The sequence below is a fragment of the Anser cygnoides genome, chromosome 5 (genome assembly GCF_040182565.1).
Source record: "Anser cygnoides isolate HZ-2024a breed goose chromosome 5, Taihu_goose_T2T_genome, whole genome shotgun sequence".
NCBI classification, from domain to species: domain Eukaryota; kingdom Metazoa; phylum Chordata; class Aves; order Anseriformes; family Anatidae; genus Anser; species Anser cygnoides.
In genome coordinates this window covers 18,829,098-18,843,142 of record NC_089877.1, presented here as the reverse complement: position 1 = coordinate 18,843,142, position 14,045 = coordinate 18,829,098, and the positions used below count along the sequence as shown (strand labels likewise).

Genomic DNA, 14,045 nt, shown 5'->3' with positions numbered 1-14,045 from the left:
TTGGATTTGTACGTGGGGTGCGTGCGTATCACAGAACAGAATCGCCATCTATTCACCATTCCCAACCCAAGCAACTAAATCTTGGGTTGTATGTTGCTGAGTGCTGTGGCTTTGTTATTTCTCCCATCCCACCTGACTGCCCTGTGACACTTGCCTGAATCCACCCGAAGGCTGTACACCGCTGCTCGGCCTCTATGACAGCTGCCAAGTCACCGTGGCCTGTGAGGATGTCGCTTGCAATATTAGCATCAGTCTTCAAGGAGCTGGGCTGAGATGGGCAAATCATTTAACATAGGCCACTAAGTCACCACCAGAGCATTACGACAACTCGCCTGAGCCAGCGCCACACAAGTGACCTAGTGTCATAAGTCACGGCTCTGATGGTAAACTGTCTGAAACAGACAATTGAGCATTCTGATGTTTGATTTCTCCCTTTATTAGATTTTATCACTGAAGATTGTTTGAAGACATGGTATGATTTTTGAACAGCTTTTCTGCTCCTTGAACACACGCAGGCCACAGTTCTTTACATTCGGTTGCTGGCTACGTTAACTGCTGGAGACTGGCTCTTCAGCAAATTTATGCTACTCATTATAGATATGTTCTTTCTACATGCACAAGCGTAACATCTTTAAGTTTTCCAGAAGGAATCAACAGCTTTTTACTCAAAAGTAAATATTATTTCTAATTAACCTACTACATTTACTTTTATGTTTTCAACTTAATATACCTGCAGCTGTTTCAGTCATTAAGTAGGATCACTTTGTTCCTTTTAGGCAACGTATTTACCAGCCACGTATTAATTCTGGTTTCTCTTTCCATGGCAGCCCTTGGACTGTGAAGGATCAAAAAGATTCCTCCCTTACAATATCTTTCTAATATAAGTGAAACTATTCACCTGCCTTCATTCCTGCATGATAATGCTCAACAGAGTTGTAGAGTCAAACAAGTATATGCCAACTCTTGCATGCCTGTGGGAACACAAGTGTTCTCTCATCTTCAAACAGTTTTCCAAACTTCTAAATATAGTCCTCCATGTTTTTAAACCCCTCTGTAAACATGCTTCAGGTGTATTCAGGGGGCTCTTGCCACTTCTCCCATAATTCTGCCAAGGGAGCATCATTAGGCAAATCACAAGAAAAGCTTATTGAAAATATCTCTCCAGATTCTTCTCTAACGTTATTTGTTTCTCTCTCATTATTTCTCAAACTAATTGATGCTACTGGATTTTTTGCAAAGCTTGTCCTCATCTTATTGCATAAGAGAACTTAAGCATGACATACAAATATAATGAGCCAGACCCTCAACATACAGTTCCAGCAGTGTACCTACAGTGAAACTGGTTTATGAATTCCCAAATTGTGCTCAAATCATTCTTCATCTTACTCAGCTGTCCTGGATATGACACAAGATGATGCTCGAAGTCCACGTGGTTTTAGGATGACAATGTGCTTGACTAACTGCACCACAACCAAGGTGTCAGGAAGAAAATACACTGCAGATACAACCTCTAGCTCTCCTATAAAAATAGTGTAGTATTATATTGATTTTTAGTTTCTAATATTCATTCATTTTCACTTGTATTTCAGAAACTAACAAGCGCTTTTTAACAGTAACTTCTCTATGTGTTTTTTTTTTTAAAGGTAAACGTGGGTCTCAAAAATTCAGTGTCTGCATATACGCTACAGAAAAAAAAAAGCCAGTTTAGAGAACAATGTAGGCATGTGTTTTTAAACTACTGTTCGTGCAGTCTGGTCAGGACTGTGTGACACAGTATACAGTGTTTTGTCATCCAAGGAATGTCTTTGATCAAGAGTTTATGCAAGAAGGAAAAAAAAGCCATGAAACCCTAATCCGTTCCCACAGTCCAGTAAACGTGAGCTGGACAAACAGTGGACAATAGCAGTAAAGCTTGCTGCTGGAACAATAGCTGCAACTACAAAAATTAAAGGGTTGCTGACTCACAGTTCCTATAATCAAGAAAGATTCCATGCCTTGTTGATTATTCCACAGAATCCTGAAGATGCTGAAGGTTACAAATTGTAACTACGTATTACATGAAGATAAAGCAGCAAAATATGCTGCTAAACAATCAAAAAGAAGAAAGGCTGATGTTGATTCTGCCTAGTGCAGAGCTGAGATGCAAAAACTGAATAAGCAATCTTCTTCCTGCCTAAACAGGACTTTTGCTAAAAGTAAACTCCATAATTTTTTTTATAAACTAAAAGCGCTTTATTTCTTTCTGACAGCACACTACTATTCTAGATGCCATCCATACAAATTCTACACTACAATCAAACTTTCTAACGTTTCAGTACAAAAGCTATATGCTATTTCTTGTACTTATTCAGGAATCTTCTGCAGGCAATTCTGTCATGCTAAAAAACAGACACAGAATTGTGGAACTGGTTAATTACTTATGTATATGAAATACAATAAATCAATTAAAAATATAAACAAAAATAAATCAACTGACACTACGGCTTTCATATATTTCATATGAGAGTGAACGGGCACTACTTTGTATTAATGAAGATTTCCAAAGCCTTGTATGTTGGCTATGTTCAGGTGCACTGAATGACCATGTTTCCGTTTGCAGAGAGTACTACCTCATTTGGCAGAGCTATGTGTTACTCAAGAGTTGCAAAGTACAGAATCTTAGGATGAAGAATGCTGCAAGAATATAATGGTTACACTTCAGAAGTGAACACTCCTGTGATTAAGGAGGAATATCCAGTGTGAAGCCAAAGAGATACTCAAGTTAGTTCCAGATAACTAACTAAGGACAGTGAAGTGCCTCAGTACCAGATTGCTCCAGACAGCCTTTATATGTCGATCCTGGATACCAAAACTTCCAACTGGAAACCTGCCACAGAACTCCCAGATCTCCATTCTCTCTGGTGATATATACATTTCTGTGGTAAAGCGTACTGTCATAACTTTGTCCACTTAAAAACAAACAAAAAACCTCTGGCAGACTGTAAAATGAGAATCTTTGTGGTTACTTGTCAAACTATGAAAGCTGAAGTTTTAGGCTGTAATTAGACCAGAACCCATAGCCATGAGAAGTTGCAAAGGGCAGTAATCAAAAGGCACCAAAATTCATACTGGGAAGCACCAAGAATATGCAAAATTGTAACATTATAAGAAATATTAAACCTTTTATAATAAACCAAAGCGTTTCTCTTTAAGAAGGTCGTGATGAGATGTATCACACATGTCATTCTACCTGCCTGGTTCAGCTTTTTACAACCTTCTCTGGAGTGTCCTCAGAAGTAAAGATTATAATCCAGATTCACTTCAGGTAATTCTAGCATTTCAGCAGATTTCAAACTATATGCCTATGATCATTAAGAACACCAACGCTTTGTCAAAAATATTTAGTGCTTCACACTGCTATCACTGCAGAACTTGTTTAAGAAAGCCCATGGTAGGGAGGATGGAATTGGATGGTCTTTAAGGTCCCTTCCAACCCGAGCAATTCTATGATTTTGTGACTGAAAAGTTTCTAAACCAGCCTCTATTTTCTCTCCTCTAGATGTCATATATCCAGAAAGCTGGCAACGTGAGTTTGCACAGGTTCTATGCACAGACTAGAACACACTATTGCTTATATACTTCATACCTCAATAGCAATCAGATCATAACCATAACCAAACAAGATATGCCAAACTGGGAAGTCAGACTTTCCTTACAAATCCAGATGTAATTTATCGTAACCAGGAAAACGTAACAGGATCCTACAAGGCTGATTTCTAAGTGAGAAATTGCATATACAGATATATATATGTATCTATTTTTCTGCTTTCACGCATTTCTGTTCATTAGAGACATACCTTCAGAGCTGAAATTGATCCCATTCATATTACAGCTCATGATAAATGGAAAGAAAGCACGCCTACTTAATGAATGTTACAATAATGAATTTAACTTATAATGAATTTAATCACCATCCTATTTTTTGTTCTCCTTCTCTATATCCATTCTAAAAATCTGTCTGTAGAAATGCAGCCTCAGTAAAGAGGCCTTTACTGTACTCACGTAGTACAATGACACAGATAATGTACAAAGTCAGACTTACATGTGCTAGTAATGGTTGATTTGGTATTACCAGCTGATGACCCCACTGCTGTGAGACAGCACTGAAATCAGCATGGAATTCCACAGGGAATTAATTCTCTGTAGTCAGAGCTTACCTTCCCACTGATGCCTCAGAGCTCACTATCTCTTGTACTCATCACGTAACATGGAAACGAAAACTGCAAGTCTTCTGGACTGAAACGACTTCAGTACATTAGCAATAGTTAGCTTTGCATCCATTTTTTAATGGAAACCTACGATGAACAGCTTGAGCTGAGAGAACATCATGAAGAAACAAAACAAGCTAGAGCACAGTCCAGACAAGTCAGAAATTGGAGAGTTAAATGTTTCAAGCATTCCTCCCTAACTGTAACTACTGAGCATACCTGGAGGTGGTAAATACAGCAATATATTTTAATATATTTTAAGGACATAGTAACTTCAATAATTTTGGCAGAAATTTTCCATCTTAACTGTTTTTATCAGATCAAGTACCTCCAGAAAAAGTTAAACCTGTTTGACCATACAGCACAGAGCCACAATCTCCATGTCCTACTTTATTAATAACCAATATTATAATCTACAAGATTGCATTTTTTCCACACCTTTCCCTCCCAGAACTAAAAGCAATATGTCAGTTACACAATCAAGCATTCAGACCAGGAAATGTCTGAATGACCATGTCCCGCAGCAGTTTTATTCAGCCTCTCCATACACAGATCTTCTGATAGTTTTTAATTACAATTTAGTAGTTGCTTCCACCAGAGTCCTGACAGGATGAGTAACCAGGATGTGGCATTAATGAAGCCATTTATATGTATTTTTTTAATTTGTTCCAGATTTCAGGAAGGTGTTAACAAAACAGCAAGGGCATGAAAAGAGAAAACATATGCTTATGACTCACAAAACTGAATAATCCTTTGAACAGTGGTTTTGCCAAATTTTGATGGACTTTTTTCAGTAGCATTGTAATTTGGTTAAGCACACGCCTTTCTTTCACAGGTGTTTGCTAACTCTTATACTCCTCATTTTCCAGGTAACTCCCCTGAGGAACAGCCAAGAATACAAACGTGTAAATAGCCACTCAGTGTTAACTAGCAGCACATTCTGAAGTATTCAAGCACTTAGAACACAAAATTATTTGCAAGGAGTCCCACTGGTTAAGGCAAACCAATATTCCTGATGTAATCTGGGCTTTAGCTCCTTAGCTGTAAGTACGGCATAAAAAACCCTCTGTGGTTTGCTGTTACAGCTCTAAACATCACAGAAAACCCCACAAATCTGTTGCAAAAACATTTTTAAAACTTTGCACTTAAGAAAGTACATGATTACATATCCAACAGAATTTTTAACTGTGGCTCATTTAATACACACCATCATGCCCATACAAGACTTGAGACAAAAGATATTCAGAAAAATACAAATGTTTGGAATAAGAGATTGCATTAGCATGAACACACATAAGTAGCTAAAGGAAAGGCCTAGTAGGCAACCCTAAAGATGTCATATCCCAGTTTGAAATCCTTATGGTTAATCTTTATGGTTAAATATATATTTTTATGTTTACGTTACAACTTTTCAAACCAAATTAATGTTTAAATATATGAAATAGTAAACCAATAGTAGAAATTTAGCCACCAAAACAATTTTCAAAGTAAGTAATTATCTGTTTGGTCTGCAAAGATCCTTTTAATCCTTAAGCCAACAAGAATAATTTTGTATTTGATACAATCTCTAGATTGGCGTTTTGCATATGACTTACGTATCATACATTTCTAGTAATCAAATGCTTCACTAACTTTGAACTCTCACATCCCTACCCTTGTTTTTCCATAATTTGTGCAAATCATGTACAAAGATTCCAAAAAAGGCCACATTATAAAATTTGAATACTTAGACCTCCAGTGTTTACTTCTCTTTGTACACTGAGAAGAACATCAAAAGTGCCTTTTTGAGACCAAGAACCAGCTTGCGGGGGGATCTCTATTGAAATCTCTGAATTATGTTTTAAGCAAAAAACATCTTGAGTCAATCACAGACGAATACGTAGTACCACTTCATTGCCTTAAAGTAAACAGGTAAAATACTTTGATTTGCAAAAATAAATTACGTTGTGGATCCTGAGACAACTTTTTCAAATCTGATTTTCTCTTAAGTGATTATGAAGTCAAATTACATTTCCCTAGTATATGATCTTTTTGTTTTGTGTCTATTTATTTTACAGAGATTACAGGGTATGCTATTCTTTTGTGCCTCCACTTAAGTTTCAAGTACGTGCACTTTTGAGCTTGCTCTGGTTGCCCAACAGTTTTAAGTTGTGTACGAATTGAAAATTGTACTTAAACTACCGCAAATGAAGAGACCATCAATGCTGTCATGTCACTTCCAAAGTCCCAAATGAAGAAACAGGCTACAAGTAAACCCTACCTCAATACTACTTTATTTCAAAGATATTCACCACGTCATTAAAAGAGCTGTATCATGCATGGATATATTCTGTACTCTCTACTTGAACAACTTCATCTATATAAATATTTGTGAACTATTACAAGAAGCATTACTTACAGGCCGTTTTTACGCACTATAAAAACCTCCTCCACTAGATGGCTCTGGCACTATGTGCATCAAAGCTAAAAAAAGTACACCAGCAACTAGTTATTAAGAAAGGCATCTGATACTGGCAAAGTAATATACTCAGGAACAACAACAACAAGATGATTTTGAAATATAATTCATATATATATGCACCCATATTTAACAAAACATTTTTACTTTTGAGTTAAAAAAATAAAAAGCAGAACATATGGCCTTCACATCCCAGATGGAAATGCACAATAAACATTTTGAAAATTCAAATTGCTTATCTTCTTGTATAATAAAAAAAGCTATACAAGTAAAACAGACATGAGGTCTAGATGGCACCAAGTGCCATTCAAGAATATGGCAATACTAACACATTTCCTCCACCTGAGAGTGTTTGCTGTGCATATAGCTTCCAATACGCATGCTAGTCAAATTTCTCATCATGGAGCTAAACTAAGCCATGTAAACTCAGCCAGACAGGCATACATTACAGCTGATGAAAGGCCTTCTAGAATTCATTGTATGACTGTATTGCAAATGCTATGCAAAGACATCTAACAGCCCAACCTAAAACAACTTTCAGGTAAAATATTTGACTGTATTTCAAACTAATATAGTTGAATAAATAGAGACTAAACAGCATATTTAAGAGTAGAAAATGAAATCTTTCCCTGATAAAAGGTACTAGTAAATACTGATAGCAGTATCACAACTCTTGTGGTAGTCATGTTTCTATCACTGATCAATTAAATTGCTAGGTTTTGCTTCCCCCCCCGATCAGTCTGCAGAACTAGTAGAAACTGCAAATTTCAAGTTCAGAGTTACAGCTACTTTATGAACTGGTATCTTAAAATCTTCTTCCTTTGCATTCTGACTTTACTTGTCATTCTACTCTTTACCCACAGAAGTGGTTGCTACTGCAAAGTCTGCAGGCAACTGTTTATGTTTTACTTCACCTAAAATACCTACACATTGTGTAAACGGAATGATCTACATACATAGATTTTTTTTTTTAAATAGCATACATCCTTTAAGTAAGGAAACTTCGCAAATGCATTCCTTTTCAGGAAAGGGCTAGTGATGAATTAAAGTAGACACTTTTATTTAACAGGTTTTTAGTGTTTCCATGATCCTAAGCAAAGCCTGGAGAGAATAAATGATAAAAGACATATGAGGAAGAACTATTAAAAGATCACTGTTTTTCCCTTACCACTTTAATATTTAGCAGATCTCCGCTTTGTTTAAAATGAGTCAACACTTTTCCAGTTATCTGTTCTTTTAATATTTCTTCTTTGTTCATCCATGTTTATCTTCATCTGTTACACTCAAAACGTTAGTGAAGATCTTTCAGTACTGACCCAAAAATCAGAGTGAATATTTAGCATTGAACAAACCTAAAAAAGAATACATGAAAGTGTTTCAACGTGTCTGTTTTCCAAAAGAATGCTCAATAAAACTATCAATTCCTCCATTTCTCTTCTTCTGGTCCTACTTCTAATTCGTTGTGAAATAATATTTTTCCTTTAATTTCTTTCATTTAAAAAAATAAAAATAATTGCTTTTGCTATCATTTGGGGAATTTCCAATTCTAAGTATTTTTATACTGTGACTGCTTTTTGAACAGATTTAGAGATTCCTGCAGAGATTAATCCTATTTTGTGCTAAAAATACCAACTTGATCCTACAAACCTGTTTAAATTTTCCTCTGATTTTTTCCAGATCTTCTTGAAGCTTTTCGTAAGTGGGGTCTTCATATGGGAACTTCTGAATCATTCCTATTAACGAATCCAGAGCCTTTATCTTTTTACTACAAAACAAAACACAATAATAAAAATCAGCCTGCTATGTAAGTTTTCTGTCAGTATGAAAATAATACTAATATTTTATAATTCAGAGCATAGAATCCAGTCTTCCATCCTTCTTTCAACTTCCCTCATTTAACTGTGTATCCAATACACGTTTAAGGCATAGTCAGAAATTAGGCTGTAGCACAACTGACAAATTTAATGTTTTGTTTTTAACTTACCTGCCAAAAATGAAGATATATTCAAGAAACATCGGAATTACCAATTAGATGACTGAGTGAAATAAAGAAATGCAATAAAAAAGCTCACCAGAACACATATCAAGATAGCTGAAAGCATAGTGGCAATTCTTTCAAATAAACTAATCAAAACTGGACAGAAAATAAAAGATTAGGTTCTTCCAAAAGAAAGTAATCAATACATGGAAGTATATGCACCTATGTAGCAAAACACAGAGGAAATGAAAAAAATTAGGGGGGAAGATGAGAGCAAAAAAATGTAGCAAGATCTATTTGTGCTGTGGACAGAAAATGAAATATGCTGAGACCATAACAATTGTGATGTGGAAGGCAAAGTCTGCCAGCCTTACCAAAAATGTCTGAATTATTCATGAGACACTGATGCCCTAACTGGTGTAGGGAAACAAAATCGGTAATTTCAGATGTAACTGAGAGAGAATGGCAGCTCCTTCAAAAGAGCACCTTAGCAATGTAACATGAATGTCAGTCCTGGATGACAGGATGACCGTATCTGTGAGAACAAAATACCCATTAGGGGATATAATGCTTCCACAGTGAGTATTCAACACAGGTCCTCACAAATTCTAAATACTGTTCATACATAACAGTTTATTAGGTGTCTTCCTACAATGCAGTCTTGTATTCCTATTAGAGCATTTCAGAAATAATAGCTTGTTAATAGGTCAGGAAAACACTACATCTGTCCAGTTAAATAAAATTAAAAAGAATTAGCAGAAATAAAAAAATAGATGATAAGAATGCTGTGTTAGAATTAAACTGTATATTTAATAATAATCTGCTGAAAACTAACAGTCAAAAATGTTAAGGTTTTACTGAATTCAACCAAATGCATCTCTCACCTATTAAAGCATCCTTAGGAAACTAATCATCATTTCATCTTCAGACAATGAACTCAGAGACAAATTTTTAATTCACCTGAATATATTTAGTTTCAACATGCCATGAAGCATATGGATACCGCACCTTACAGAAATATTAAAAAACTACTAATGCCTCCTGCTTTGTCAGCTGCTAAAAGACCTCAAATAAACCAAATAAACCTTTTTCTGTTGTTCTTGAAGAACAGTCTCTACTCTGTTCCTCTGTCTTATGAAAGCTACTGACAAAAACACAGTAAGCATGGGTGATGAGTAGAGATACACCACCATAACAAACACTACCTTTAGGTATATAAACCACACAGCAAAAGTGCAGTGCAAGATAACTTGATTCTGTACGATCTCAATACTTCCACCCCAAAGAAATACTCTAATTTTTAATCAATAATATTGTTTAGCTATTAACATGTCACCCTTTTAACAATATCATACCTTTTAAGTAATTAAAAAAGGTCTATCAGTGGTCAGTACACTTGATTCTTTGTGACGCTGAAGTGCTAAGTGTTACTAGGATTTCATAAGCTTTACTTTCCATACAGATAACAGAATGGAAGTCATAGAAAAATATAGGTTGGAGAGGAAGTTGGGAGGTCATCTAGCCTGCCTTCTGCCCAAGGCAGGACTAATTTTAAGGCCAGAGCAGGTTGCTTGGGACAAACTCCAAACATATTTTGAAAATCTACAAAGATGGAGTTTCTGTTGTCAATTTGGTCAACCTGTTCCAGTGCTTAGCTGCTCACACTGTAAAGAACCTTCCCTTTACACCCCACCAGAAATTCAATTGTTTCAGCTTGTGAAAGGTGCTTATTGTCCTTTGCACACTGCTGCAAGGAATAAGTCTCTAAGACTTCCCTTTAAGTAGTACAAATTAGCTATCTCATTTGTCTTTTCTTCTTCAGGGTGAAGAAACCAAGTTCCCTTATCCTCTTTTCAGTATCACATTGTCCAGAATATGATATAATCCTAATGAATCTCTGCTCACCCTTCCAGTTTTCAATATATATATATATTTTTTTAACTTGGGAGGAGGCAAAACTGATCAATATAATTTGAATAATCTGAAAAACTATTGAAGGAACACTTTTTTTTTTTTTTTTTTTTAACCTTACCTGTTCTTTTCATCTGTGCATTTGCAGAGCAGACACTGCCAGGTCAGTGCGAAGCCCAGGTAGCTGCCAATCTGGGAATTTATAAGAATACCATGAAAAAAATCATTAAACATATGCATACAAACCATTAAACAAATGTATACAAACAGTACTACATTATATCCCACTCTTCAGGAAACAAATCGTTGCATATACAAACACATTTCTACGTTGAAAGGCTCAGTAAATTAGGGTAAGATGAATGAGGGATATCTGTGTTACCCAGAACAACAGTCAGAACACTTCTTGTAAGAAATCTGTTTAGCATCTGATCACAAGAATATTTAAAATGCATTATAAACAGCAATCCTGCGAAACACTATCCATACTTTACATGCTCTGAACCTCAAAATTTATGAAACTGAAGTACGGCAGCAGGGAAACAATTCAAAACCAACCTATTTAAGATGTTCTGGTAAGTATTTGTTTTTGCAGCAGTGTCAGCTTAAGCAGCTCCTGTACAGCCCCACAAAAAGCTGTACCAGCTTGGCTGAGGGAGCGGCCAAGTCAGCCAGTCAGGAAACCACATTTTTTCTGAGTTAATACGCAAAGAATTTTACTAGCCTAACTCGCGAGGGTAGCATGGAATCCGAAAGAAGCACAAGAAGCTGACTAAGCTAGCCTTGCTGCCAGAAAGCTTTTCATTACAACTGTAGACACAAAATCAAATAGGAATATAAGTTCTTCAACGCACCAGCTTTTAAGTCAGCTGGAGTCTCTTTCCAAAGTGATTTAGCATTCACAGAAAAACAACACAGACACCTAAAACATAAGTGAGCAGACTTTGAGGGAGTTAAATCCAAAATTATAGCCTAATCCCACTTCAGTCCATATGTGCGTGTGTATACACCTGCCATTTAAACATACAAAACACTGTTTAACTTGGAAGTTCCCATAACCTTCAAACCACTTCAGCGTAAAGTGGGAATGTCTGGGAATACCAGTCTTCTGGCAGTTGTGTTTGATAAGGTACACAGCTCAGTTTTTGTTACTCTATGTATTTTATTTATTTATTTTAAGGCTCAAACATGGGTTTGAGACTTAACATCTCTTTAAGTGCTTAAGCATATTTGAAGTGAGGCAATTTCATCTGCGTGCACCAAAACTGCTTGGAGACCCCAGGTAAGGGGAGACAACCCACAGACTTGGTTCCTAGCTGCACCAAGCTGCTGCGGGCAGGGGACACGGGCCCTTGGACACTTCGCAGCGGTATGCTCAGCATTATTAGCAGTGCCCTACCACAGGGGCACAATCTTCTGCTTGAGCCCAAGCGGATACTGCGTCCAAAACCACCTAAGGGATGCGATGGACGACAGACACATTTTATTTGTAACATCTTATTTTAATTCTCTATCAAGCAAGGCCCCTGTCAGATCAGTACTGTAATTCTGCTCGAGGCTGACAGTTCAAAGACTACCCAATTAATCCCTTCACTCACTTCACGTGACTATCTACAATTTTAGTGTCTTCAGGAACTTCCCAATGTAAGTAAAGTAGTGCACTTCTCCTACGTTATGGCCTATATAGGACAATTTTGTATAGAACCATCTGTATTTAGAAGCTGCTGTTCAACACTGTTTTCTTAGAACTTCAGAGCTATAGCATCACTAGGAAAATATTTCGTCGCTATACATCTCTGTATCACACCAAGTGCAAACCAAAATTTTGCAATAACCATCTCTTCAGAATTTGGGTTTACCATTTTCAGTTCATAATGGATTAACATCATTGCTGCTGTTCTTCCAGTAGCAGTATTCAAGCAACAAACCCTCCCAGCGTTAGAAATAACAAAGAGTAAAATGCAGACAACCAGAATTGTCTTGTTGGAAAGTAACGTGGGTGAAGAACCAACATTCCACGGTTTTCCCTAATGCTGAACCACAGAGGACGGTCCAGGGGGTTCTTTTGCCACAATTCTGGGTTAAAGAGGTCAACATACACTCCACCACCAATTTGTTCTGAGCAGGTCTATTTGATTTCTCTCTTATCCTTCCTTTCAGGAAAAAAAAAAAAAAAATCAAAATCCCACAGAACAAACAGACTCAGAAAATGCAAAAACGTCTATTTAATAGTTTAAATCAAAATAAAATTTTTGAAGTAGTTTTATGGGCCCTACTGGACGCAGACATCGCAATGTAACACTGCAAGTTATTAGACCTATAAACCCGTGAGTGAAAAATATATACGTACTGCCTTATTAAAAAAATATTCTCATTAAAAAACTGCATAATGCTGATAAAGCTTATGAGAACGTATTCAATTTCAATCTCCTGAATTCCACTGGATGCCTCCGGTGTTGTTTTCTGTATGATGTTACCAGCAGGTTCAGGACGATGCACAAAAACTGCTTTGAACAACCCTAGAATGACACCCTTGGATCTCACCATGCCCATGGGCTTCACCCAACGGTTTCCATGCTACAGCAATTTTCTCACGAAAAAAACAACCAACCCTGCGATCATAAAGCGCCTTCTCACGTACCTCGGACCCCATCTTGGCACCGTGGAGCGACCCATACCTCCTTCCCTCGGCAGCTCCAACGTGACAGCCTTCGGCGTAGCCCTCCTGATACCCCTCGCCGTGAAACCTGCACACACACAAGGATGGTTTTTGACGTTTGTTTCCACTTCATATTCTGACATCTATTCCCACTTCACGTAAGCCCACGCTGCGCACACGCAGCCCCCGCACAGAAACCCGTGCTGCGCCACCTCTGGAGCGCCATTCCCTGCGATCAGAAGGCAATCGCCGGCCAGCCCCGCGGGGGGCCCCCTACCTGTGCTCGGCCATCACGATCTCCTCGAACATGTCCGGGCCGGGGGCCGGGGGCGCGGCGGCCGCCATGACGCCGCCAGGCCCCGAGCGCGGCCCCGCCGCGCGCGGCACGCCGGGAGCGGACGGCAAGCCGCTGGGGCCGCGGGCGGGCAACGGGGCGGGGCGCTGCCGCCCCTCAGCAGCCGCGTAACGGCCGCTGCGCGAGGCCGTGAGCCCCAACGGCCCGGCGCGGCCCTGAGGGCAGCAGGGGGCGGCAGCGCGCCGCCGAGAGAGCGGGGGTGGGACGGGAAAAAGGAATGGGGAGGTGGGGTGAAGCTGGGGCCCCTTGCCGTGACAATAGCGGGATCCACGGCACCGGGAAGGATCCTTATTGTCCGTTAATTATGCCATCGGCCTTAATTCTGGATGGCCCACCTTGGGTTTGTTTTCCTGTCAGCCTAGCTGGCGGTTGTCAAACACCAAGTCATGCAAAGAGCGATGAGTACAGCTAACTTCTGACAGAAGCAGTTCTGGAAA

At 38.3% G+C, this 14,045-nt stretch overlaps 1 protein-coding gene across 8 annotated transcripts in view; it reads right to left on the bottom strand.

The window, feature by feature from the left end:
- LTO1 (LTO1 maturation factor of ABCE1) overlaps positions 1-13,683 on the bottom strand; it is a 30,738-nt gene extending 17,055 nt beyond the window's left edge. For 3 of the 8 annotated variants that reach the window (XM_066997212.1, XM_066997211.1, XM_066997213.1), the window contains exons 1-6: positions 13,531-13,683; positions 13,236-13,341; positions 10,716-10,786; positions 8,353-8,470; positions 6,646-8,057; positions 155-5,125 (exon numbers count right to left, since the gene is read on the bottom strand). In XM_066997212.1, coding sequence (XP_066853313.1) covers positions 7,989-8,057; positions 8,353-8,470; positions 10,716-10,786; positions 13,236-13,341; positions 13,531-13,598 — 432 coding nt within the window. In that variant the 5' untranslated portion in view covers positions 13,599-13,683 and the 3' untranslated portion in view covers positions 155-5,125; positions 6,646-7,988. The remainder of the gene's footprint in view (positions 1-154; positions 5,126-6,645; positions 8,058-8,352; positions 8,471-10,715; positions 10,787-13,235; positions 13,342-13,530) is intronic. The other 5 variants (XM_066997218.1, XM_066997216.1, XM_066997217.1 and 2 more) reach the window with 3 other exon arrangements.
- Between the last annotated feature and the right edge of the window lie 362 nt (positions 13,684-14,045).